The sequence below is a fragment of the Mustela lutreola genome, chromosome 15 (assembly GCF_030435805.1).
Source record: "Mustela lutreola isolate mMusLut2 chromosome 15, mMusLut2.pri, whole genome shotgun sequence".
NCBI classification, from domain to species: domain Eukaryota; kingdom Metazoa; phylum Chordata; class Mammalia; order Carnivora; family Mustelidae; genus Mustela; species Mustela lutreola.
The window spans coordinates 60,561,443-60,588,035 of record NC_081304.1 but is presented as its reverse complement, the minus strand read 5'-3'; the positions used below and the strand labels follow the sequence as shown (position 1 = coordinate 60,588,035).

The 26,593-nt window shown below is 61.3% G+C and overlaps 1 protein-coding gene across 3 annotated transcripts in view; it reads left to right on the top strand.

Annotated features, from left to right (window-relative positions):
- The first annotated feature begins 1,508 nt into the window (after window positions 1-1,508).
- The window catches only part of PITPNM3 (PITPNM family member 3), a 57,680-nt gene continuing 32,595 nt past the window's right edge, over window positions 1,509-26,593 (top strand). For all 3 annotated transcript variants that reach the window (XM_059149039.1, XM_059149040.1, XM_059149038.1), the window contains exons 1-3: window positions 1,509-1,636; window positions 14,261-14,356; window positions 20,334-20,441. In XM_059149039.1, the coding sequence (XP_059005022.1) occupies window positions 1,615-1,636; window positions 14,261-14,356; window positions 20,334-20,441 (226 nt within the window). In that variant the 5' untranslated portion in view covers window positions 1,509-1,614. The remainder of the gene's footprint in view (window positions 1,637-14,260; window positions 14,357-20,333; window positions 20,442-26,593) is intronic.

Here is a 26,593-nt window from a genome sequence, read left to right as displayed (position 1 = left end):
AGGCCGCGGGCTCCCTGCCGGTCTGGCCCGTACCACCCGCCGTGCCCATCCCCACGGTGCCCGGGGACTGGGGAAGGGCCGCAGGAGTCCATTTACTCTTCCGGCTGGTGACCAGCTTCTGAAACTCTGCCTGCTGGAGTCAGCACCGTCGTCTGGTCCCAGGATCCAGAGCTCTTGGACTGACCGATTTGCAGCCTCTGGCAAGCCAGGCTGGTGTCCTCCTGGGTGAAGACTGAGTAGGCAGTTTGGACGTGGGGCCCTGGGAAGCCTCCGCTTCGCCCCGTGGGGCGCCAGTCAGGACCCATATGGGGGTCACATGCTAGATGCAGACTGCAGCTCCGGTGAGGAGAGACGTTCTCATGGTCTGCACCATCCAAAGACAGGAGAGCTCACCCTTGAACTCCTGAGCAACCCGTCCTTGGAGGTGGGCAGCCCCCAGGTGCAGGCCACTTGGAGAGCAGCCTGCGGGTGGAGTTAAAGCCGAAAAGGGTTTGTGGACTAGATGCTCACTGAGGCCCCCTGTCGTCTGTGTGCCTGGTTTCCCTTGGAGGGGCTAAGGGGACCTTGCCCTGAGGACTGAGGCTGGCCCCAGGGGGACTTTCCTGCAGAAGGTGGGGGAAGAACAGGGTGGGTGGGGCACTGGCTGCAGACGGTGACTGAGCTTAACCCTTGCCAATTGCGCAGCGGCAAGCAGAAGCATCGTCCCAGGACAGGGCCTGGTGGGAGTTAACCCCTGCAGTAGCAGGGAGCCAGGAGGCTTGTCCTGGCACCCACCCCCTCCAGCAGCTGCCACCCCTCGGGCTGCCCCGCACTGTGAATCCCTGGCTGTGCTCAGGCAGACGCCTTCCCCCAGGGCCTGCTCACCGGGAATGTCTGCGGCCAGGTTTAGGAAGTGCCAAGGCCGCAGCTTGCTGGCTGGGCTGCTGGCCTCCCGCCCTGGAATCCCAGGTGGGATTTGCGTATATTGCACACGTTCCCGCAGAGTTCAAGGCACTGAGGTCCTTTCCAAGCTGAGGCTAGGTCAGACCGTGGTCACGCCCCCGGACCTTGGCGGGGTGCTGATGGAGAGCCATCCCAGGGCCACCTCCCTCTCTCCTCGCCTCTGCTGCTAGGTGTCTCTCCCGCGCCAGGCTCTGGGTCGCCCGTCTTCTCTGATCTCCCTCTCCCCACCTCCTCGGCTGGCGTCTCGGCCCGGGGGTGTCTCCCTGGCGCTGCGCCCCCGCGTCCCCGCGCCCCTTCTCCCGGCCCGCGCGTCCGCGTCGCCGCCCGCACCGCAGGGCCTCCCCGCGTCTGCGCCCCCCGCGCGCTGCGGTGGTGGCCGGAGAGCGGCGGCCGCGGCCGGGCGGGGGTGCGGGCCCACGGGGGCGGCGTCGGGCGCTTTCCTCCGTCAGTCCCTCCCCGGAGGCGCGGGGGGCGGCGCGGCCGCCGCTCGGCGCCTTTAAGGCAGCGGGAGGGAGCGGCGAGGCGGCGGCTGCGGCGGCTGAGGCGCGCGGGGCGGGGGCGCGGGGCGCGGCGCGCGGAGTCCGCTCGGGGCCGGAGGCGGCTCGGCTGCCGGGGCCCGGTCGGGAGCGGCGAGGAGCGCGCGCGGCGCAGCCGGAACCCGCCGCCCGGGACATGGCCCAGGCGGGCCGCGCAGGTGAGGGCGGGCGCCGGGAGGGCAGGGCCGGCGGCCGGGGGGAGGGACCCACGCGGCGCGAGGAGGGGCCGCGGACCCAGGTGAGCCCCCGCGCAGGTGGGCGGAGGTTCCGGGAGGGCCGTGCGCCCCGCGTCCTTCCTGCGCCCCCGGCACCTGGAGGAACGGCGCCGGCGCGGGTGGGGGCGGGTCTGCGGCGCCCGGGTCGGGGTCAGCTCGCCACCGCCGCCCCCCCCCAGGCCTCCACTGCCACCCGCACGGGCAGCCCAGGGCGCGGGGACCTCAGGGGCTGTCCAGTGGCCGCCGCTCCATCCCATGCCCCTAGCGCCAGCCAGGACGCGCCCCCCTGTCCTGCCCCTTGCTCTGAACAGGACGCGCCGATGCCCCCGCCCCCAGCTCAGTCAGGAGACCCAGATTCCTTCTTGGGAAGGAGGGGTGCTGGCGCTGCACCACCGGGGACCGTACTACCCGTTTCCCCCACCCGACCCTGGAGGCAGAGCGTCAGGTGCGGGGGTCTGAAGGTGGAGTCTCTTCTGGGGTCCGGTGGGCTCTGCCCTCCCCCAGGCACCGGGTGCAGACCCCTGGTGTGAGGGAGTGGGCGTTAGTCATTCCTTCATTCATTCATTTGGACGGTTCATTCACCAGCATCCGCTGTGTGCCAGGCCCAGAGCCGGGCGCTGGGGAGCAGGAGTTGCACCACACTCTGGGCCCTGTGGTGGGGAGAGCCCCCAAGACCTGCCCCACAGTGTGGGCGACTGCCAGCCCTGTCTCAGCAGGCCGGGCTGGGGAGGCTGGCGTGTGTAAATGTTTCGAGAACTCACACCCAGCCTGTGACGTTGGCAGGTGCTGTGCCTTCCCTCGGGACACGGCATTGGTCTGGCACGAACCCCACCCCTTTCCCTGCAAGCCCTGACCGTGCCAGAACAAGTGTGAATTCACCCATATACACACTCAGTGTGAGCGCCTGGGCTCTGTGCAAATCCAGTGCCACCCCAGGAATGGTGCTCTGGACCTTGGGCTGGATCTAACCGCCCCCAACTGCCTGCACATGCTGGGCTTGTGACTTATGGCCCCCAAGGAGCCCTGCAGGGTGGGGCGGGCCAAGCGAGACCCAGCAAGTGTGCAGCACAGCTAAACACCCATTCCTCATGGAGGTGCTGCGGGAGGTACCAGGAGATGACGCCGGGCAGGCTGGAAAACGCTGTCTCCCTCCCTCCTGGAGCCGGGGTCCCTCCCCACCCCCACTGCTCCCAGAGGGCAAGGCAGGGTGTGTGTCCCGCCCACCACCCCCGCTCCATGTGTGCGTGTGTGCGTGTGCGTGCACAGCCCTGCACAGATCACCTGCTGGGGCACGGCCATGATGACAGCAGCCAGCCCTCTGCCTGAACTGTGTTCCAGGCACTGTGCACAGTGATCCCGGAGGGGGAAATGCTTCTCTCCCCCTCCTAAGGCATCGGAAACAGAGGGTCTGGGCAGAGCCTCCTCTGAAGGAGGAAGTAAGGGACTGTCTCCATCATGGCCCCGTCAGTGGCCCCCACAGCCTGGGGTGCCGTTTGGCCCCTGCGGTGGCCCGTGGTCCTTTGGGTCCCAGGCTGACGGTGGCAGGTGAGGCACTGCCTGGCCCTGAGCAGCTGGACCTCGCACCACTCTAACATCTTGTCTTCTCGGCGTCCGTTCTGTGCTCGGCCCTTCCCTGCGGGGAGCCTGGACGCCCTCCTCCGTGGGTCCCAGCACCCAGGCCCCTCACTCCTGTACTCAGCTGCCCCTCCCAGGAGCCGCTGGGACTGACCCCGTAAGAGGGGTCGATGCCTGCTTTGCTCGGTCCTTCTGGGCTGCTTTGCATTTTGCAAATGTCCCTTCTGCTCTTCAGGCTCTAAGCCTACTGACCTGAAAACGGCTCTCGGTGGCGCGTGCACGGGAGCCACACCAGCAAAGCCGGAACAGAATAGATTGGCCAGCTTTAGAACAGAGACGGCCTCACAGACGGGGGCCCACAGCTCTCTCGCCGCAGCTAGAGAAACTGGGGTGCAAGGGGGGTCGTAGCACAGAGAGGTGTTGATGCTCACGACCGTCCATGGTGGATGGGCAGACTGATGGTTAGAAATGATCAGGCCACCCTGGGAGGTGACACTGGAACCAAGGAAGGCTGAAGGTTGCAGGGGGAAGCTGTGGGAGGCCGGCCTGTGAGTCAGGATGTATTCTGTGACCTGTGAGATGTTCCCTCTGAAAACTGGCCAAGGGGCTGCCTAATGAGGGAAGTGGCAGGGGTTTGGGTCCCAGAATCACCATAGCGCATGACTCTGGGATTATCATATCGTGGGCTAGTGAATGGTGTTTTGGGGCTCGTGCAGTGTGCAGCCTGAGCAGCTAGCCATGGCTGTGTCAGCTATGTCAGACAGGCGCTGATGGGAAGCAGTAAAAGGACTTTCACTTTGCCAGGAGATCCCAGGTGCAGGAAAGCATGTTGGGAGTTTCCAGAAGGGATTGGATAAGTTAGAGTGTTGATTCCAAACAGGTTGTTACCAGTTCCGGGTCTCTCGGGAGACTTCAGTAACCCAGGCCAGAGCTGTTGTGATACCCTGCATCTAGTCTTGAGAGAGAAGGGGAGGGCCTGAGGAAGCTCTAGGTCTGGTGGACAAGGAGGGGCCAAGCCTTCTGGCGGGGATGGTCGTCTGCATCCCAGAGCTACCTGTGGGTGGTGGAACAGAACAGGAGGCCCAAGACAGTGAAGGCTGGCGGTCTTAGGAGTCACGCCTTAGAGGCTGGTGAATTTGGATGGGAAGATGGCGAGGGGCAGGCCTGGGGTTGGGGAGGGGCTGGATGGAGGGAGAGGTGCTTGTGGAGGGGTTGGGGAGGGGTGTTGGGGGACTGGAAAGAGCTCAGGACGGAGAGCAGCATGGAGGATGGGGCCCGGTGGCAGGTTGGGAGTTTTGGCAGCCCCTCTGCCCCGGGGGAGAGGCAGGTGAGGTCCTGGCTGGCTCTGTGGGGAAGGGCTGCTTCCTGCCCCTGCCCACCTCCCCTCAGGCCCCCCCTTCCCCACCCAGTGCCCCAGCAGTTTGGGACCTCTTCTCAGCAGGGCAGGGCCTTGGGCTGGAGGAACCAGTGTATTAGCTCCCAGGGGCTGGCCCTGCTCTGAGGGGAGGGGCCTGCGGGGCCTGGGCCGGGTTGGGCAGGGGACTCGTCCTCTCCCAAGGAGGGACCAGACTCGAAGCACTTTGGGGAGGTGCGATGTTGGAGCCACTGTCAGCGGCATCGCTGGTGGGCTGGGTAGGTGCCTACCGGAGATGCTTTGCTGCCTCTCAGCCCGGGCTGCACGAGCTGCTGGGTCCCTGAGTCTTGTCTCAGACCTGTGGCCTTGGGCCCTGGAGCCCTTGTATTAGCGGGAGGCCCCGTCTACCTGGCCGGTTGTTTGGGAGTCTTCAGTGGGACCCGGAGTGTGACATGTGGCTAGACCCCCCTTGCAGGGGCCGGATCTGCATCCCACTGGCCAGAGGGTGTGACGCCGGCTTACAGACCCGTTTGCAGGAGACTGAGGCCCAGAGGGCATGGGGCCCTCTCCTGAGGTCTGTGTCTTCAAGAACGGGGGTGTGAACGCTCGTGGGGAGTGGGGTGTTCTGGTGGGTTCTGGCTGGGGGTCTGGAGGCACCGTGGTTGCGATGTCACTGGCCTCCCACCTGCTGGCTGGACAGCGTCTCTCCGGTAAAGCTCCGTGTCACTCCCATTTTATGGATGAAGAAACGGAGCCCTGGGAGGGTGAAGTGTCTCATTCTAGAACCCTGTGAAGTCAGAGGCTGGGCTGGAAGTAGGACTGGGGGCTGGTTGGGGCTTAACCTTGACCTGCCCTCCTGGGCCTCAGTTTCCTCAAGGGTGGGGGGTTGGGGAAGGCCAGGGAAAGAGTCTCGGGAACCAGGACTGGCTCTAAAGTTGCTGCGGCTTTAACACTGGTCTTTCTTCTTTCTCAGCCCATCCTTATGGCCTTGTCCTCTGGGTGGGGGAGGGGGGTCTCCTCTCTGCTCTCCTGCCCCCTCAGGGACCCCAGAGGGGTTGTGGGGGATGGGCCCAGCACAGAGAGCCCACGTGCCCTGGGGGTCACCAGATCTGCAGCCAGGCCGGGAAGGGGGTGGCTGACTCGGCCCCCCGCCAGGGCCTGGTGTGGGAGGGGGCCTGGAGCACGTCACCAGTGAGCCGGGAAACCACGAGATCCCAGCCCCCCCCCCCACGCCCTCAAATTCTCTCTACTCCTGGGGCTTTAAAATCCTTGTTTTCTAAAGAGAAAGAAAATGCTAAGTTGCACCCCGCCCCCCCTGCAAAGGAATGGAGCCTCCGTGAGTCACTCCGGAGGTAAATGCCACCTCCAGGGCCGCCCGCCCAGCTGTGCGGGCCCCAGTCCTCATGGGGGGCCGCGTGTGGGTGGGGGGCGTCTCCTGCCTGTCAGCGGCTCAGGCTGGAGTTGGGTCCCTGCTGCGCCCCCTCCGCGCCCCCCACCTCCAGGCTGTCCCCAGGGTGGTGCTTGTGAGGTTCGCTCTGAGGCTGGGGGTGGCCCGTCTGTGGGACACGTTCATGCCCTGGGGTGGGGGAGGTTTTGTGGCCGTGGGAAGGGGGGTCAGCCTGTGTGGCCAGGGCTGGCAGCGGCAGGTGCTGCTGCGTCAGACCCCAGAAACTGGGTGCCTGGCCCGCAAGCTGCTGTCGCAGCTTCTTGGCCCGGCTCGTCCCCAGGCCGGTGAGCAGCGGAGCCCGGGCCCGACCCTCCAGGGGTGGGTGACTCGGGGAGTCCGGAGCCCGCGCTCCCTGGAGAGGGTCACCCGCGTGTTTGCAGACTGGTGTGGAGGAGGCCAGCGAGGAGGCGCTCCCCTTCCCAGATGGCCGTTGCTCTGCAGGGGAGGGAGGTTGCTGTCTTTGGAAGCAAAGATGGAAACCCCTCAGGCTGTGTCTGGGAGCAGCCTCTTCCCAGTGGCCTGCAGCTGAGCCGGTCACCTCCCTCACAGCTCCTGCTCAGGGACAGCCCGCCGGGTGCAAGACTCGGGGTGTGGAGAAGCCGCGGCCACCCGTCCCTGCTCGCACACCCCTGACCATCCCCCAACCGCTCCGCAGCATGTCGCTCCCCTGTCCTCCTCAGTGCCTCTGCCTGGCCATGGCCTGAGGCTTCCTTCTCCTGTCCCCACCCACGTCCCTCCCCTGGGAGTCTGGTCCTGGCTGAGCAACTCTGGAGTCATCCCTGGTGGTAAAAAGAGCTATTTTCGGCCTTCCCGTTACTGCCCAGGACGTGTGGGGTGTCTCTGCCTTGCTGTCGCTCTGTTCCCGGGAATCTGGAGGAGTGCCGAGAGCCTCGCACAGCCCCAACTCTGGGGTCCTGGCCCCGCAGCATCGGGGGCTGTGAATCAGCCCCAGGTGGGGAGCCTGCGGGGCAGGAGGTGGCCTGGGGTCCCCTGCGCTCTCTGGAGCAGCCTTGGAGTGGCAGGTGGTAAGGAGGACCACGCAGGGTCACCTTGGCCCTCGCTGCTCCCCGACTGCCAAAGGTGGCCTCTGGGGCTCTTGCCACAGTGCAGGCCGGCTCCTGGGGTGGGGGGGTCTCTGTGGCTTCCTCCTCAGGCTCTGTCCCCCACCCCCCACAGGGGCTCAGGGGCATGACTGGCAGGGGGCCTCAGTCCCCACCGCTCTCATGAGCGGCCTGTAGGGCCTGTAGGCGGTGGCGCTGTGGGAGCTCCCATTCGCGGGAGGACAACGCCTTCTCCTCGTGGAGCAGGAGTCTGGGGGACGGACTGCCGGGCCCTCGGAGCTTTGCTCCCAGCAGCTCCAACTCTTGCAGAGCCAGGCAGGCAGGGCCGATGGAAATGCCGTAGGTAGCCAAAGCGATTAATCACCGGTTCTCTCCTAAAGACGCGAACTAGCGGGCGTTGCAGCGGCATGTTCACGAGCTACCAGAAGGCAGATAGTTTCAGAGTAACTGGTTGAGCCAGATGTGTCCTGTGGGGACCCTGGGGTCCTGATCCACCTCCAGCCCATGTCTGGGGACAGGGCTGGGATAGTGGACAGGCCAGCTGCAGGTTGGGGCCACGGCCCTTCCTCGCTGGCCTCCCGGGCCATGCAGGCCCCCAACAGCCGTGGGAGGCGCTGCCCGGGAGTCTATGTTGGCAGAGGCCGAGCCCCTCTGTTGTGCCCGGGGCCAGTATGGCTAAGGTCAGGTGGAAGACGGCGGCTGGCACTGGTGCCCAATTTGCAGCTGGGTCTGCCATGGGGCCATGGCCATGGGTACCAAGCAACGGGGATGGGCGCCGTGGCCTGCTGTGTGCCGGGGCCGTGCCTCCATCTGGGCCACTGCTCCAGGCGTGGGCTGTGGATGGTCTTGTGTCCACTCTGCAGCCTGGAGCCCACGCCCGGACTCGTGGGGCCACCTGGTCCCCCAGGAGCTGGATTGGATTCCTTCCGGTCATCCAGGACTTGGGCTCCGGGTGCCGAGAGCCCCAGCAGACAGGCCCTCCCAGGGCTCCCCGCATGTCCCTGAAACAGCCCGGCCCATATGCTCATCAGTGGCGCATACAGCGGTTTGGGAAGAGTTAGGACTTGTTTCCATAGCAACCAACCCCCAACCTGCATCGGTCTCCTTCAGCGGCTTCTCTGGCCTCTCGTCCCTCCCTGGTGGCACCCATGAAGGCTGAGCTTGGGCGGGTCGGCCCTGGACGAGTCTGCGTCCCGGACCTGTCGTGACCCAGAGAGGGGGGTGAAGACAGGTGCATGGGATGCTTCCCTGAGAGGGCCACCCCTGAGGTCTCTCCTGCAGGGATCCGTGCCCAGCAGAATGAGAGCTTCCTTGGTGCTCAGTCCTGGAGGGTTCCCACCAAGGGTGTGCCCCAGGGAACCCACTGCCCAGTGGGGCAGGCAGGCCTGGACCCAGGCTGCAGATGGGTGCTCTGATGGCCCAGGAGAAGGACGTCAGGGGCGCACAGAGGAGGCAGGCTCCAGACTCCCTCAGGGCCGGGAGAGCTCTGCACTGACCCCCAGCACAGGTGGGAATGAGGGGAGGGTGGGGACCCAGGGAGCATGGCCTGGGGCCTCCCAGAGGCCATGTGCGGCAGGAGCCCAGAAATCCTGGCCTTGTGATGCTTAGAGTCTGGGGGATGGGGCGCTGTGCTCGTGCGGGTCAGGGGCCCCATGGGGTCTGTGTGCACAGACGCCGGCAGAGTGCAGGCGTGGTGCTAAGCCTGTTATGGACGCTCATTCCTGCAGTCCTCACAGCGGCCGCTCTGAGTGCTGTTACTGCCCCCACGTCCAAAGTGGGAAACTGAGGCACAGCGTGGTTAGCAGCAGTTACTGATGGCCGGCGGACGGCTGAGAGGCAGGCCTGGGATCTGAACCAGCCTCCGGGGGCGGGTGAGTGGGACGGTGGTCCACATCGTGCTCGACTGAGGTGGGAGGCCAGGCTCCGGGGCCGGGGCCAGACCCGCACGTCTCACTCCGGGTCCTGCGTGTGGACTCGTGGGAGCCCAGGCCGGAGCAGCGGGGCGGGATTCCGAGTGTCGTGAGACCAGATGTGACGCCGTGCGTGTGTGCATGCGTGCGTGACGGACGCGGAGGCACGGGGGACACGAGGCCTAAGGGAGCCCCAGCAGAGCACTCGCTGCCCCCAGGTGCACGTGGTTCGCAGGCGGCGTCCCTGCCATGGCTTCGCATCCAGCCGCGGGCTGGCCCAATGCCGGACAGCCCTGCCCCGCCACTCAGAGTCACTGGAGCCCCCGGAGGCAGCTGGCAGGGGCTGCTTCAACCCCGGCGCCATGTGGCCGTCACCGCAGACGCCGGAGGCCTCTCTGTGCTCTGATGAGCCAGACTTCCCGTTCCGGAGGAGAAGCGTCTCAATCCAGCACCCACAGTCATGGTGTGACTGCGCTGACCTGTGTCTGTCCTCCCTGCCACCTTGCCCACCCTGTACACCCTGCCCCTAAGGCTCAGCTGGGCCCCCTCCCCAGGATGGCCTCCAGGCCCTCCAGCCTGCAGGGCGTCTGCCTGCGGGACACGCTGCCCACACTGTGGGGTGTGGAACTGGCCTTCAGCCCTGTGGCTGGGCTGCCCCTCGTCTGTCCTGGGCTCTTGGGAAGCTGCATCCCAGGGGCACGGACCAATCCAGGTTGGCTCGGCCCTAACTCCTTCCCCCAGGGTGCAGTCCGGCCCGCGGCCTGGCCCCAGAGGGGTCGGCCGATGCCTTCCCCCTCGGGTGGGGCTCCTGAGCTCAGCATGGTGTCTCCTCTCCGGTGGCCTCCTGTCCGCACGTTGGGGCCGCTTTGGAGGTTCCTTGGCACAGGGCCGAGCATCCCTGATGGCTCCTGTCCACGTGTCCCTCTGTTGCCGTGTCCCTGGGCCAGCCCAGTTGGGGAAGACAAACTGGTGTGTGTGGCTGGTGATCGGAGCCCGTGCTGGGGAGGCCCAGGCCTAGTCAAAAGACTATCCTGGGCAGCAGGAGAGAGCTCAGAGCCTGCTAGGGGTCAGGGCCTCACGGGAGCAAGGGATCCTCAGCATCCCTCTGGACGGCGAGGCTGGCTTTCCCCCTTTCTCTTGGGTCCCAATTTAGGGCTCTAAGTAAGTGTGTTGGAGGAGGTGGGACAGGAGGAGAGTCTGCTGGAGGATGTCAGGGGGCCTTGGAGGACGTGGATGGGTCTGTGGCCGTGGGGGGCTGCTGGGAAGCCCCCGTGAGCCCTGGCTACGCCTCAGTCCTGCCGCTGGTGGAGGGCCAGGGCACTGGACCCAACAGTGGGCAGTCTGGGCTGAATTCCCGAGGACAGGGTTGGAGCTACGATGCCCATCTCGCAGGCGACAGAAGCGAGGCCCCACGAGCTCCGTGAGCTTCTGTCCCGGGCCCGTAAATGGTAGCGGGAGCCCGGGTTGGTGTCGCTCCATGGCCACGTGGTAACGTTTCTGCTGAGTGTCCACCCCTGCTGGCAAGCTGGTGTGCATGAGGCACAGAGGCGGGGAGGGCGTTCTGTGGGGGCGCGTGTGCTTGGCGTGTCTTTCGGACAGGGTCGGGAAGGGTGGCCTCGGGAGGATGGCCGCCTCCCAGGAGGGCAGGTGCACATGGAGATGTCCACATGGACACGAGGATACCCAGACGCTGACTCGCAGAGCCAGAGGGCCGGTTGGATGGGTCCCGCTTCCCACGCTGCCTCGGTCACTGACGGGCTTTGTGGCCTCGAGCAAACAGCTGTCCACACCCTCGGCTGTGGGGCGGGTCACGTGTACTCCCTCCGCCTGTGCACCCCACACGCGTGTGTGCAGGACACACATGTATACATGCTCGGTGTGTCCGGCTCCTTCTCAGGGACCGACGCATCTGTAGGAAGGTCTCACACCCTCGTCCCGCTGCTTCCCTGCAGCCGCTCCCCCCGCCCCGGGACCCCACGAAGCCCAGCCCGTCACACCTGTTGTCAGCGTGGCAGTGACCTAGAGGGATGGTGGCCCAAAAGGAAGGATGTGGGAGGCGCCGGTGTGTGGCCTACAGATCCCAGAGCCTCTGCCCTTCAAGCTTAGGTACTGGACAGACTGGGGTGAAGCTTCCGCTGAGCCTGCTGCCCCGCCTGACCCGCGGGGACCAAACAGCAGGGACAGTGGGACCGTCCTGGCTGTCCAGGCTTCACCTCGTGGACCAGAATGGGTGTGCGCAGCGAGGCACATCTGCGTGTTAGTCTAGTGTGTATGCTGCTGACCGGGAACGCATGTGCATGAAGGTGAACTCGGCAGGACGTTTAAATGACTGTGCTTTCTGGGTCTCAAGCCTCTCTGCAGACATTCGGTTTCTACTCAAGCGCTTCTTTTCGTGGGTTTGGTTTTTTTGGTGCAGGTTATAAATGGTTTTGTTTCTTAAGTGTCTAACTCCGGCTCCTCCTGACAGCCCAGGGTGCGGCTGGCTTCGTGTGTCGGCCTCGTACCCGGCAACTGTGCTGTTCCAGGGGCGTTTCCGGTGGGTTTTTTCGATTCTGTGGAGGTTTTGTTTCTGTGTAGACATGATGCCGTCTGAGCATCAAGGCGGCTTGGGTTTTTCCTTTCAAATCCGTATCCCTTTGGTTTCTTCTCCCTGTCTTGCCGCAGCTGCTGGAGCACCCCCCCCCCCCACACACACACACTGGTGCAACCTCTCAGGAAAGACAGAGTCTGTGAGCAGGGACTGGCTGCCCAGCCTGCCACGCGGCCCGCAGGGATGGGCAAGCATCGAGAGCTTAGAGAGTCCCCGCGGGGCATGTGGGTGCCCCTCGCTGGGACTCCGGGCTTCAGAACGCACCTCCCAGCATGCTTCTGGCCTGGCTCCCAGCATGGTGCTCAGGCTGGGGTGCGTTTGGGAGTGAGTGGTGGGTGAGGCTACAGCGACAGGCAGGGGCAGGGTCCCTGGGCCCACGGGGCTGGTCTCGCCCTTCAGGAACAGTTTGTGATGTGGGATCCGGGCGTATGGCAGGGAGCAGTGCCAGCTTCCTGCAGGGGTGCGGAGCACGGAGGGGACAGGGCTGCCGTGGGCTCCCTGGGGCTGTCACAGTGCCCACGCCCGGCTCCCGTAGCCAGGGCTGGGGCAGCACCCACCTCCCCCTTGCTCACTGGCGTGTGTGCCAGACGGGCTCCTCCGACGTCAGTCAGAATGGAAAAGGGACATTCACCGTCAGGTTCCTCAATGTGCAGATGAGGAAACTGAGGCAGGGATCTTCTATAAGAAGACGGGTCTCTCTAGACACATGACGTGTAACGTGCTGGCCAGGGCTGGTGCCCTGGGAGGACCAGCCCTGAGTGCAGGGTGATTTCACTATCTCCCCTAGTCTCTAAGACGCCATAGTCCCTACTGGTGACCAGACCTCTCCAGTCACGTGGTCGGTGACTGCGCATTCTGCGTGTCTCCTGTGCGACGTGCCATGGATTACTGGGGCTTCTGCTGCAGGGGAGGAAGCATGATTAGTAAACCTATAAGGATGTTTGCTGAAAGAAAAGCCTCGAGTGTTTCCCAAAGGGCCCATGTGCGAGCGGGTCTGTGCTGTCCGAGCCTGAGTTGCTCCAGTGCCTGCCGGAGCTGGGATATGCACTCTCGGGCCACGTGGTCCGGTTTTAAAGATGTAAAGGTGTGAGGAAACATGCCTCTTCGAATGGGTAGAATAGGTTGACTCGGGAATCGAATCACTCAGCCGTGTAGAAGCCGCGTCTCCCAGCCTCCTCCTGTCAGAGCCGCTCCGCAGGAACCTTTGCCGGCCTCTTGGGCGTGTCCTCCCGGATGCAGTGACATGGCTGAACATAAATTTGTACCATGAGCTCTGCCGCGGATGCTCGCTGTGGGCTCATGAGTGCCGTGATGCGTCGCTCGAGGGGGACACCCTCCCCAGCAGGTGTAAGCTGTCCTCACCTTACAGCTGGGGAAACTGAGGCACAGGGGCTATGGAGGGGCTCACCTACCCTCCCACAGCTTCTCGGGGCCTCAGTGACTGTGGATCCAGGCCGTCCCTCCTCAGACCTGAACGTTTAACCAACACGCTGCCCGAATCCGTGTGCAGACACAGGCGTGTTTTCCAAACTGGCCCAAAGGAACACACTGTCCCTGCCCTTCCCGCCTCTCTCCCTCCTGGCCGTACCTGCGAGTGTCCTCCACCGGGACCACGGCACCGTTCCGTCCTGTCCCCACGTGGACGCCGGACACCTTCGAGGCTCCGGTGCTGCCGGACACGATGGTTAAGCTGCTCCCTGATGACCCTCAGGAAAGTGACTGGGCAGGTTTCTCCCGACACCTTCATGGTTTCAGTGTGGACTGTCCCCGCTCTTCATGGGTCTGGGGACGAGTGGAGGGCGTGAGCGCCCGGGTGCCTGTGGAGGGAGCTCAGAGAGGGGCTCCAGGGCAGCCCGGCGCAGGTGGGCGAAGGAGAAGGCCACATCCCGTGTGTGTCCTCACTGCCCCGGAGGGGCGCCGGCGCCACCGGGCCTCGTGTGGACCCAGAGGCTGCAGCTCTGGGCCTTCCGTGAGCCGGACGCTGCCCCTGCCTCCGTTCACATCCTCTGAGCCCAGGGCCCATGGCCGTTCATACCTTCCGGGGCAAACCAAGGCCGTGGCATGGAAACGGGGCCACAGGGTTCTAAGCGGGGCAGGGCTCAGGCCCAGGCCCCCTCCCGACGGGGGCTTGCGTGTCTAGGCTGCACGCGTGGTGTGGGCGTCGGCCTCCCCACCCCCGTCACGCTCCTACCACTGGGCACGGCCAGAAGCAGGCGGCCTGTGGGAAGACGCGGACACGACCGGCCGTGACTTTCGGGGCCTCTGTACCCTGCTCCGCTGACCTTGGTGTCCCATTTTGAGCAGGTGGTGAGGCCTTCGAGAGGCCATAGTGAACAGATCCCCCTTCCAGCGGGAGTGACCCCGCACCCTCGCTGCACGGCCATGCGAGTCGTGATGTGCCCGGCGACCGTGGCGGTGTGCCTCGACCGACTCCGGTCTGTTTGGGACCCACTCGCGCCTGCCTCACCGCAGCACGGTGGAGGGGGTTGGGGGCCCAACACAAGCCGTGTGTCTGGCTGGCTTGGCGAGGGGCGGGGCTGCTGGCGGCCCTCGGTCTGGGGGCACAGGTCTGCCTGCCGCACGCTGGAGGCACTCTCAGGCCGGGCTAACGGGAGTGTTCCCTCTGGCAGGTGGCCCTCCCCCGGGCGGCGGTGCCCCCTGGCACCTGAGAAACGTGCTCAGCGACTCCGTGGAAAGCTCGGACGATGAATTCTTTGATGCCAGAGGTAAGTGGACGCTGTCGTCCCGTCGTTGGCTGGAAGACTGTTCTAGAAGCCCTGGGAAGGGGCTCCCTGTGGGGGTTAGTGTCTCTCCCTCCTTGGACACCACGTCCCACACTTCAGAGGTACCCGATCTGTGAGTCCCCAGAAGGGGCTCTGCCTTCACTCTTCCACCCTCTGGGTCTCCTTGGGTGCCGTGCAAGGCACTCACCGGGCTGCAGAGGCCATGGGCTGTGGCACTGCCCTCCTCGGGCCTGTGGTTCGGTGGGGAGGCCAAACCCAGCAGTGACCCTGGGGAAGGCACACTCCTGAGGGGGAAGGATGCCACGAGTGAAACGCACCAGATGTTCCATGGTGACGTGGGTCCCTGATGGACGTGGGATGGGGAGCCTGTGGTGTCCTCTCCACGGTGACAAGGGACGAGGGCAAGGAGCCTTCCAGACACAGGAAGTGGCAGGTGGGCAGCGGAGTCTGTCCAGAATTCCCGAGGGTCCCCGTGGTCGCGCTTGCCAGGCCCGTGTGCAGGTGGACGAGAAGCCCTGGAGGCCTCCTCCTGCCCCCGGAGCACCTGGTCCTCACCTGCTGGCTGGGCCCCACCCAGGAAGGGCACCCTATGTGGGGGGTCAGCTCACTCCTGGGACAGCTGGCTTTGAAATGCCTGGCAAAATGTCTGAAAGACAGACTGTGTGTTTGGGACACTCACTCAGGGCACCGGGACCTGTGGGGCACTTGGGACCTGTGGGGCACTCGGGACCTGTGGGGCACTCGGGACCTGTGGGGCACCGGGACCTGTGGGGCACTCGGGACCTGTGGGGCACTCGGGACCTGTGGGGCACCGGGACCTGTGGGGCACTCGGACCTGTGGGGCACCGGGACCTGTGGGGCACTCGGGACCTGTGGGGCACTCGGGACCTGTGGGGCACTCGGGACGTGATCTCAGCCTTGCCATTGATCATCTCCTGGCCTCAGTTTCCCTGTGCCCTCCATAACTCCAGAAATGGGGAATGCCCGGTTCCAGTGCCTGGAGGGGCTGCCGGGGCCGCGTCTCCATAGCAGCTAGCTTCAGTGTGACAACAAGCGTTGCTACTCTGATGCTTAGAACGTCTGTTTCAAATACTTGGCAGTTCATCGGGGCTGGGGTTCCTAGAGCACGGGGATGGCCTGCGGTGGGAGCACTGTGGTGTGGTTTGGTGGGCGGGTCAGGCCTGCTCACCTGCTTCCCCTCTGAGGGTCCCACCTTCCACCCTGCCCGCTGTGCCTCCCGCCACACCTGTTCTCCCTGTGACCTCCCCTCCCCCAGCCGCGGGTCCACCCTGTCCCCCTCCTCTGCCCTTGGCTCCTGGGAGCCCCATTATCTGCTCCCCACTGCCTAGCACCCCAGCCCTTAGCCACAGGAGCCGCCCCACAGGCTGTGCAGACCCCCTTACTTCTGGGCTGCCCCCTACCCTCCTCCTGGTGCTCCGTGTCGTCCCCCATCAAGGCCTCTGGAGGGTCCCAGGCTCAAGTGAGCAGTCAGGGGTGAAGCTGTCCTCCGCTGCCTGAGCCGAGTCAGGCCCCACTGGCAGCTCTCAGCCTCAGGCCAGGCCGTGGGGGTCCAGGACTCGAGGGTCCCCTCCCTGGCCCTGTTCTCCTGCTGTCCCCTCCTCTAGCAGGGCCCTGCATCCTCCAGCCGTCGGGAAGCTCCTGGGTGGGGTGCTTGTCCAAGCAGGCCCCTGCAACGTTACATCCTCCTCCTCAGTGTTCTGATGGGGAAGATGGGGAAGCTGAGGCCACATCAAGCTGGGGTGGCGGGGCTGGAACCCTGAAGCTCAGTGTGGGGGGGTCCCTTTCTCTGACTTAGTACCGAGGTCGGACCTTCTTCCGTCCTCCAGCCTGTAGGCCTGAACAGGGTTTCCCTGGTGGGGCGGGAGCCCCTCACTCTGGTAGTGCAGGGGAGAGGGTTGGGCTCCGGGTGCAGGGCTCGGCTGTGTGTGAGGGGTGCGAGGCATTGGGGGCAGGAGAGTGGAGCAGGCTGGGCACCCAGCATCCCCTGGGCAGAAGGCCAGCTCCCTGGGCACTGTGGGCTGGGTGCTGGGGTCCAGATTCTCGACCCAGAAGAGGCTCCTCCCTCCTGTCAGTCACAGGAGATGTGGGGGCTGCAGACCAGTCTGGAGGGCTGGGGTACAGAGCGAGGGCAAAGCCGGGGGGGTGGCGGGAGAGGCCATGGCTCAACCTCATGTCAGAGCTGGGGGCCTGCAAGGTCTTTGAGTTCAACACTGCTACCCCAATCTCCAGGCTGGGACACTGAGGCCAGAGGACTGGGAAGCTTGCTCAGGGTCACTCAAGGTCACTCAAGGAGTTGGGCAGAGCAGGGGCTAGAAACTGCCTACCCATCCCCTCTTTCCGTGTTTACTGAGTACCTGCGCGTCGGGGAGCGGGCGCTGCCCTCGCGTAGGGCACACGGGGCGCATAGGCTCTGTCCCAGCCCTTGCTGAGCCTGCTGATTGGTGGTGGTGGGCGGGAAGACCGCGGAGAGCAAGTGAGCCACACTGACAGCTGCCGAAAATAAAATAAGGGAGGAAACAACCAAGACCACGGTGTGAGGCTGCCACAAGCCCACGGGAACCAAAGCATGGTGCTGCCACGAGACCGCGGGGAACCACGGCACAGCTTTGTCTGGGCTTCCTGTGGGTGCACAGCCTCAGGCGGGATGGAAGGTAGTGGACAGTGCAAGCCACTTGGACAGAGATTGGGCCGGTGACTGGCCTGTGTCTGACCCCAGGCAAGTCTCTGGGGCCCATCATGTTGCACATGGCAGGGGTGGGGTCGTTTGTCTCAGGGACGAGCGGGACGCTATGCCATGGTGGGCAGGGGACCAAGGGGTCTCACAGAATCAAACCACAGGGGAACTCTTGACTCCTGTCCTCTCATTCAGGCTGAGAGAGGAGGAGTGGGTGCCACAGAGCTGCCCCGAGGTATCCGAGATGGGCTGTGTGGGGATCCCGTGATGGCTGTGGTGGGGGGCAGGCTGGACCGCGGTACATAGCGCCAGGGGAAGGTGTGCAGTCCTGAACCCAGAGGCCCCAGGGCAGGGCTCTCCTCGGTCCTGAGAGATCGGTGTCTGATGCAGGGGTGACAGGTGGTGTTAGGCCAGTGACCATGGAAGGGGACACGCCCTCAGCTCAGTGGGCTTGAGGTGGATCCTCCCTGTGCGGAACAAGGAGTCTCGCTGCTCTGAGATCCTGTGGCCCCGGGGTGGGAGGACACAGAGGCCGTGAGTAAAAGGCAAGGACCCAGCTCGCTTCAGGGTCCGAGTCCGTCCAGGGTCTGGGCTGGGCAGGGACGGGAGCTCCATGGGGGAGAGGTCGGTGCAAAAACCTTCCCCCAGAGTCTCTTGGGGTGACGGTCAGCATGCGGGGCGCAGCCTCCAGCCAAAATGCAGAATCGGTAACCAGAGCACGCGTCTAGCCAGCGCTTTGTGGCCTCCGTGCGCCCTGCCGAGAGGCACTTACCGCAGCGAAGGGACATGGAGCGGACAGAGCGGCCATGGGCTCTGGGTGTGCGTGTGCGTGCGTGTGCGTGTCCTCTCGGGGAAGAGCCCACTGTTGCTAGAGTGAACCCCCCAGGCTGAGAGCTGAGAGCGGGCAGAGGGGAGACCCAGGGAGGGGAGAGTGTGGGCGAGGGCGGCTGGGGTCAGCGAGTGCGAGAAGCTGCGGAAGGTTCCTGAAAGCAGAGTGGGGGTGGGTGGCTCCCCCAGGACCGAACCAGGGTGTTGAGAGAGATCCAGTGGGAGAGGAAGAACAGTAAGAGCCCAGTGGGGATAGGGAGGTCCTGAGCCCAGAGAGCCGGGCAGCAGGAGCTCGAGCATGTGGCCAGAGCGAGGCCTGCCCTGGTGGTGTGGGACGGTGTGGCAGGGACTGCCGCAGCCTGAGAGGAGTTGGGGGCTGGCGGGTATGGGTGAGAATGGCCAACCACAAGCGCAGGGATGTGGCGCAAGTCTGTGAGGATGCTGCACTTCTTGGAAAGAGACCAAGGGGCTGTGGGCCAGGAGAGGAGGGGGCTCTGCTGAGCCCTGGGGGTCCCCGGGACGCTGACCACCTCAAACACACACACACCCCATGGGGCTCTGTGCTGTCATCTTCATGGGCGGTTCTGTCCTGTGGTCGTCATGCCCATGGACACCTTGCCTTCCTGACCTCATCTAACCTCAGGGCAACCCCTGATGCCACGATGTGGTTTCATAGTGAGAAATACTGAGGTTCGTAAACACACGTTACCATTCAAGGTCCGAGAGCCCGCAGATGGTGCACCCAAGGTTGAAGAGAGCCTGTCGAACCCCAGAGCTCAGCTTTTAAGCCCTTGGCGGTCCTGCTTCCCCAAGGGTTGTACTCCCTGACATCTTCTGACCACACGTGTGCCCCTGGAGCTTCGCAGGTGCAGGACATCCTCTCCTGTCCTCGGGACGGCTTGCTGGGAAGGGCTGTCAAACCAGAGCCCAGCAGAAGAGACACGAGGACAGGAACAGCTGGAGGACACGTGGGGCAGAGTGTGGACTGGAATCCGGCCGGGGTGTGCCCAGAATACAGCGCTGCATGCCAGCGTAGAGGTGTGCCAGCAGGGAGCAGGCCGCCTGTGGGGAGCGGTCAGGGCGTACGTGTGGCGCCTGGCTGGGGGGCTGGGCAGATGACTCAGGGTGTCCAGGCCAGGCCGTCGGGATCGGAGGGCTCTCAGAACGGTGCATCTGGGTTCAAATCCCGGTTCTGGCTGGTGGCCTCCGGCAAGGTCCTGAATTGCTCTGTGCGAAGCTTTCCTCGTCTATAAAATGGAAATGGTGCCGATCATTACCTTTCTTGATGTGTCACGAGGGCAGAGTAAGGGGATGTCGTGAAGCGCGTGTGACCATCTCCGTGCGGAGCCGGCACCCAGTGACATGGGTGAATCCCTCCAGGTGGACTCTGGAGGCAGGAGCAGGTGTCCTGGCTGCAGGTGGGGTCGGGGAGCGCCGGCGCAGTCAGGACCATGGACAGCTCCCCTGCGCTATCTGGCTCCTGTCTCCTGCTCCGGGTTGTCCTGACCCATTGGATTCTCCTCAGGGACCCGCTAACCCTGTGAGAAGGGGTGCGGCGCCCTTGGCAGGAAGGCTCGTCCCTTTCACAGCCGGGCTTGCGGACGCCTGTGGGATCGGTCTGGAGGACGTGCCCTGCTCTGGGACGGGGGGCTGCACCAGACGGGTGTGCAGCTGACATGGGGCCCGGGGACCGGCGCTCAGTGTGGTTGGGGAACGTGGCCCCACTGACTCCTTCGGTGTTGTCTCTGAGCCCTTCTGGGGAAGAGCGGGGATAGAGACGGGGTTGAGGGGGACGTCGGAGAGGACGGAGGCATTACTGGGTTCACAAGTGTGACATGAAAGCCAAGGGGTCATTACAGATCAAGGCCTGCTCGGATGTCTCCTGCCCTCCCAGGTACACCGGAGCTGGTCCTGCCCCCCTCAAACCCAAGTGCCGGCGGCAGCACCTCTCACGCGAGACTGTACTGTCTTTATCGACCAGCACCCCATGCCCTGAGACCTTTGCCCCATTGCCTCCTTGAACCCTCACGGCAGGTCTGCGTGTTGGGGGGACTTGCCGCACCCATTTTTCTGATGTAAAAACTGAGGCTCAGAGAAGCCAATAACCTACCCAAGGAAAAACTGAGCAAAGGGCATGGCTTTCCGCTTCCTTGCAAACACGTTTCCTTTCAGGAAATACCGCTCTTGGTGGCCGGGAGCGGAGACACAGATGGGGCTTTCAGCCTCCCTCATGACCGTCCCCTCGTCCCTTTCTTTGCCGCAGCCTGTGGGGGCCCCATAGGGCGCAGCAGCCATGCCTGCCCACGGCGGGAGCTTCCAGGAAGTGTCGTAGCTGTCCACGAGCGCAGACCCCTCTGGTAGCGGAAGTCTGCGTCCACGGGTAGGTCACCTGGACGCAGCCCGCGTGCTCACGCCCGCCTCTGCTTCTGCCCACAGAGGAGGTGGCCGAAGGGAAGAGTGCCCTCCTCATCGGGATGAGCCAGTGGAACTCCAATGACCTGGCGGAGCAGATGGAGACCATGGGGAAGCTGGACGAGCGTCCGGGTGAGCCTCTGCTTCTGGGGCCGGGGCGTGTGCACGCGCGTGCCGCAGGGGCCAGGGCGTGGGTGACAGCGGCGAGAGCTCGGGTCTCTCTGGGCACCTCCCCAAATGCTGTGGCCTGTGGGAGCCCCCGTGGGCTCTCGTGCGGGGCTTTCTGTGCCGGGCGGCCGAGCTTCCCTTGTCCTTGGGATGACCTCCCCCGGGGGCATGCGTTCCTGAGGGCAGGGGCGGGGGCGATCTCCGATCTCCAGCGGCAGAACAGGTGAAGCCAGGGAGGCGGGTGGAGAGCCTCTGGGAAGGACCCGGAAGGGGAGCAGGGCGGGCCGCACCTGCTGCGGGCCAAGTAGTTGAGGAAGGAGTGTGCGGCTGGGTTGGCCCACGGGGCTTTTCATGGAGGCGCCCATCAGCAGAGCAGCCCGTCCTCCTAGGCGTCCTGCCCATTTGGCCGTTTCACATCCCTGAGAGTTTGCTGAGCACCTACTGCATACAAGCACTTGGCAGACGGAACCCTGGGGCCCACCTGGGGCCACCGCTTGGGATGGTGATACAGGACAAGACAAGATATAAGGGTTCAAGCTTGGGCAGAGGATCGCTGGGCACTGGGGAGAGAGGGGAGCAGGGAAGGTTCCCGAGGACGGAGCTACGGAGCCAGGCTTCGAGGGGCGGGTGGAGCAGGTCGCTTAGTGGGAAGGCCGCGTCATCAGAGCCTGGGTTGGATGAAGGCCACTCAGGAAGCAGGGCCAGATCTAGAACCACCCGGGGTCAAGGGGGCTGGCCTCTGGGCGTGTTGCCCCCAGGCTAGTCCTTCCTGTCCCCCCTCCCCCGGCCCAGAGCGCACCTCTTCCTCATTTCCCGGCCCTGTCATTCCTCACACACACGGGCTGGGCCAGGCTGTCCCCTCTGGAGGTGTCCTGTGAGATGGTCCCGGCCCAGCCCGAGAGGACGGCCGTCTTGGTGGCAGCTGGCTCAGTGCTGGTGTCTTGCCTGGAGCCACTTCCCTCGAGCCCATCCCCTGTGCCCTGGGCTTGGGGCACTCACTGTGCCAAAGCTGTGCTGTGAGATGGATGCACAGGGACGGATGGGTGTTCATCCTACAGATGGTGAACCCCAGGCTTACAGACGATGTGTTTTGCCCGAGGTCCTGGGAGCTGGTGCGGCACCACGCTCAATCCCTCTCCCTTGTATCCTCATTGCCAGCTGGATGGAGGTGGGCTTTGGGGCCTCTGCAGAGTAGTCAGGTCTTAAAGAAACGGCCTGGGCTACTGGGCCGTTCCCAGGAAGGGCAGGCTCCAGTTTGGTCCCCAGGGCCTGTCCAGAGGCAATGCTCCAGTTGTCACAGCCATGCGTTTGCAGAAGGACCCTTGGCCTGCCCTTGCCTTCACCACGAAGCCTGGAGGGGCCCAGAAGGGGTCCCAGGTTCCAGCTGCTTCCCGGGACAGTGCTCAGTCATTATAAGACAAGCCCAGCCTTGCACTCACGGCCCATCTGGCCATCCCCTCCCCCTTGACTCCGCCTGTGCGAGCTGGGAGGGGCAGGAGCAGCAGCCAGGGCTGGGGGTGCTGGGAGGGCAAGGGAGGAAGAGCCTCAGGCGCTCTCCGTGGTCTGGGCATGAACTTGGCTCTGCAGGCAGGCAAACTCTGGGTACCTTTGGCACCTCCCTTTCTTTGTGGGCAGAGCAGGGCTAGTGCCGGTGTTGGGGGAGCTTAAGTGAGTCAGGACTTGCCAAGTGCGTTCTATACCAGGTCATCCGCTTCAGGGACCAGTACATTCCGGCAAGTACCTGACGGGCTGCACTGGGTCAGAACCACGATGCTAATACTATTTCCTCCCCGTGGGTGGGGGGAGCAGGGCGGGCAGGGAAGGGTGAGGAGGGGAAACCACTGTGTCTGCAGCCCCTGGGGACTCAGGGTGTGACTCGTTCACAGAGCAGAACACACGCATTCATCTCATTGGCCGCCCATCCATCCGCCACGACACAGGCCGCTCCTGTGCTCAGTGAGGGTACAGCCCCCTGGAGCCAAGGAGGAGCGGGGGTCCCGGCGACAGTCACCCGTGCAGGAGGGCACTGAGTGCGGGGCCTCGGGAGGGAGGCCCGGGCATGACTCTGGGCAGCAGAAGCCCCCGACGCGTCAGGAGAAGTCTGCTCCGGAGACTGGCCTGGGTGGTTGCCGCCGCCCTCCATGGTGACCCCATGTCCATCTCCAGCTGCGACTTCTTCTCTGGGCTACAGACTCAGCTGTGGGCTAGCTGCCTGCGTGTTAGCTCTGCCTGGATGCCTGAGGCCGTTTCACGTTCCCCGTGTTCCTGACGGCCTGTGAGGTGTGACATAACCACGTACACACGTGCACATACATGTACAACATATGATGCACAACACGTACAGTGTATACTAGGTACGTATGTGCAGTAATGGGACATGACAGGCACTTTGTACACACAAAACACGCAACACGGAGTACAATGTATCGGGTATCTATTCAGCACTTGTTTAAGTTACTATATGGCACGTTGTATATGTTACTTTGTATACATCTGTGCATATTGATGTACACACACGCACACACGCGTGTTTTCTTTTTATTATTTTTCAGGGGTTTCTTTCTCTGTTTCCCCTTCCACACTTACCTTAGAGACATTCCAGACCTGGGTCTCCCCTTGCCCTTCCTGTTCCTATTTCTTGGTCCTTGCTGGGCTCTGGAAATGTTCCTCGCTCCAACCCCATCGGTAGCTCCCCAGTTCTGTCTTCTCTAGCCATCGCCCTTCCTCTGCTCAGCTCTTCTAGGGTATTTTTGTTTTGCGTTTTTTTTTTTTTGCTTTTTGCTTTTTCTTTCTTTCTTTCTTTCTTTTTAAACAATCATCTTTTCATTTTCGTGCACTGTGGTTTTTTTCCGTAACAATCTGGTATTTATCTGTGGGTGCCACAGACTCATTCTGTGCTCTGCAAGGTCTCTTTCTTCCTGTTCTTTGACATATCAGAGTCCCCTGGTGGGTTAGAAGTGGATGGAAATAGACCACATGCACTTCAGTGTGGGCTAATTAACCAAAGATCCCTCAGCGAGATTATGACATGGAACGGGAGCGAGCTTGAGTCCAGTGATCTCAGGAAGCACAGTGCTGCCATTAACATTGTCCAAGGAAGGTAGGTCCTGCCGAGTTCTTTTACAAACTGAGACACAATTCGCATACCATATAACCCACCCTCATAAAGTGCACAATTCAGTGCTTTCTGTACAGTTTGTACGTTCATGACCCTGAGTAGCCACCACTACCTAGTTCCTGAACATCTCATCGGCCCAAGAAGAAATTCCATACCTACCAGCAGCCACTCCCCATTTTTCTCTCCTCAAAACCCTGGGATTTTGTATGCATAGACTCCAACAGTATGTGGCCTTTTGAATTTGCTGTCTGCCTTGACATCGTGATTCTGAGACTCAGCCCTGCTGTGGCATGAACCAGAACATCATTCCATTTTATGGCTGAATGATAGTCCCACATATGGTTCATCCATTCATCAACTGGTGGACATTTGGGTGGTTTCCTTTTTTTTTACTGTTATAAGTAATTCTACTGTAAGTATTCAAGTACGGGTTTTTGTGGGGACACTCCCAGGACTGGGAGTGCTAGGCTGCCCCATGTTCCCTTCCTACCAGTGTTGTACTAGAGTTCAGACAATCCACATTCTTTTCAGCACTTCTCTTTGTTGTTCGATTATAGCTTCGCCAGTGGGTACGACATGGCATATGATTATGGATTGGGTTTGCATTTCCCTAATGATCGATGATGATAAACATATGTTTATGTGCTTTTTGGTTATTGTTTATCTTCTTTGAAGAAAGTCTGTTCAAATCCTTTGCCCATTTAAAATCAGATTGTTTTTCTCTTGTTGAGTTATAAGTGTTCTTTATATATTGCGGATACTAGACCCTTATCAGTTATATGATTTATAGATACTTTCTTCCATGCTGTGGCTGTCTTTTCACTTTCTTGATAATACCCTTCAGAGTGCAAATTTTTAACAGTCAGATGAAACCCATTTTATGTACTTTCACTTTTATTATTTCTGTGTTCAAGGCCATATCTAAGAAACCATCAACTAATACAAAGTCATGAAGATTTACCCTTAAGAGTCTTATAGTTTTAGCTCTTCCATTTAGGTCTGATTCACTTTGAGTTCATTTTTATATAGAGTGTGAGGTAGGGGTTCAACTTCATTGTTTTGCTGGTGGGTTACCAGTGGTACTGGAACCATTTATTGGAAAGACAATTCTTGAATTGTCTTGGCATCCTTGTCAAAAGTCAGTTGATGAGAAACATAGGGATTTACATTTGGGCTCTCAATTCTATTCCAATGATATGTGTGTATCCTTAGGCCTGCACCACATCATCTTGATAACTGTGCCCTTGTAGTTAGTTTGAAATCAGGATCCATGTGGTTTGCTCTGTTTTGCAAGGGTTTTTTTTTTTTTTTTTTTTTTTTTTTTTTTGGCTATTCTGTATTCCTTGTATTTCCTTGTGAATTTTAGAATTGGCTTCTCAATTTCTGCAAAAAACCCAGCTGGGATTTTAATAGGGGTTGTGCTGAATCTGTAGATCGATTTGGGGTGTATCACCATTTCAACAATTTCAGTCTTCCAATCCATGAACATGGGATGTCTTTCTGTTCATTTAGGTCTTCTTTAATTTCTTTCAGTGACATTTTGTAATTTTCAGGGTACAAGTTTTACACTTGTTTTGCTAAATTTACTCCAAAGTATTCTATTCTTTTTGGTGCTATTGTAACTGGATTATTTTCTTCATTTCATTCATGGATTATTTGCAAGTATATAGAAATGCAATTGATTTTTGTATATAATCTTGTATCCTATCCTGCAACTTTGCTGAAATCATTTATTAGGTTTATTTTGGGGTAAGGATTCCTTAGGATGTTCTATACGCAAGATCATGTCATCTCCAAACAGGTAGTTTTACTTCTTCCTTTCCAGCCTGGATGCATTTTATTTCCCTTTCTTGCCTGAATTCTCTGGCTAAATTCCCCAGTGTAATACTGAATAGCAATGGTGGGAGCTGGCATCTTGTCTTGTTCCCGATCATCGGTGGAGTTTTCAGTCTTCTGCTGTTAAATATAATGTTAGCTGGGCTTTTCCTGTAGTTGTCATTTGCTTGGTCGAGGCAGTTCCCTTCTATTCTGGGTTATATCAGGGATTTTTCTCATGAAAGGGTGTTGTGTTTTGCCAAGTGCTCCTTCTGCCTCTATTGAGATGATCCTGTGGGTTTTGTCCTGTTTTCTGTTACTGTGATTGACTTTCATGTAGGGAATAGCCCTGTGTCCCTGAGCCCTGTTTCTCACTTGGTCCTTGCCATGTTTCTATCTTTTATGTTCAGAGACTGCATATGTCTTTCTGAATAATTTATACTAACAGTCTGTGAGCTCTCACTTAAGGGGCTGCTTACAGTCTTGTTTTAGGGACAAACTGAATGTCATTAGGCAACATTCTTATTGTCAGGAGGGAGGCAGGCACTGCCCAGTTGTCCCAACCACCTTCTCTGTCTTCCCTTTCCCAGAGAGCTGTTTTATTTACCCCATGATTCCTCCCAAACTCTGGCTTATGTCCTGTGTCTAATAATATGGTTCTCAAAGAGTGTTCCCTGGACCCGTAGCATCAGCATCACTTGGACACCTGTCAGAGATGTGAATTTTGGAGCTCCCTTCCAGACTCACTGAATCTGTGTTTTAAGTGCCCTTTAGGTCCTGGTGGTGATGGCTCGACTCTGAGGTCCTGCTGACTGGCTAAGGGGTCTGCAGATCCATTTTCCTGGGCTCACCTCCCTCTGTCACTGAGTTTGGCGTCTGCTTCCATGCTTTTGGTCTTCCTGTGATACTGGGTGACACTGTGTACCCGACTCCGTAGTCGGACACCCCCCCCCCCCCAGCCTGTCACTGGCTGCCAGGATGTGTCTGTTTATTGCAAACAGCTGTGCTCTGATTATTCGGGGAGGGTAGCACATGCTGCTGGATGACATGAGCTTCTGGTTTATTCTTCTTGGTATTTTTAGCTTCCCAGGGTGTCCTGTTCTCAGACACTCAGCCCTTCCCACACCTGAGAGCAGATGCCTCTGCTCGGTCAATACAGGCAGGTGTTGGGAGGAGGCCCACG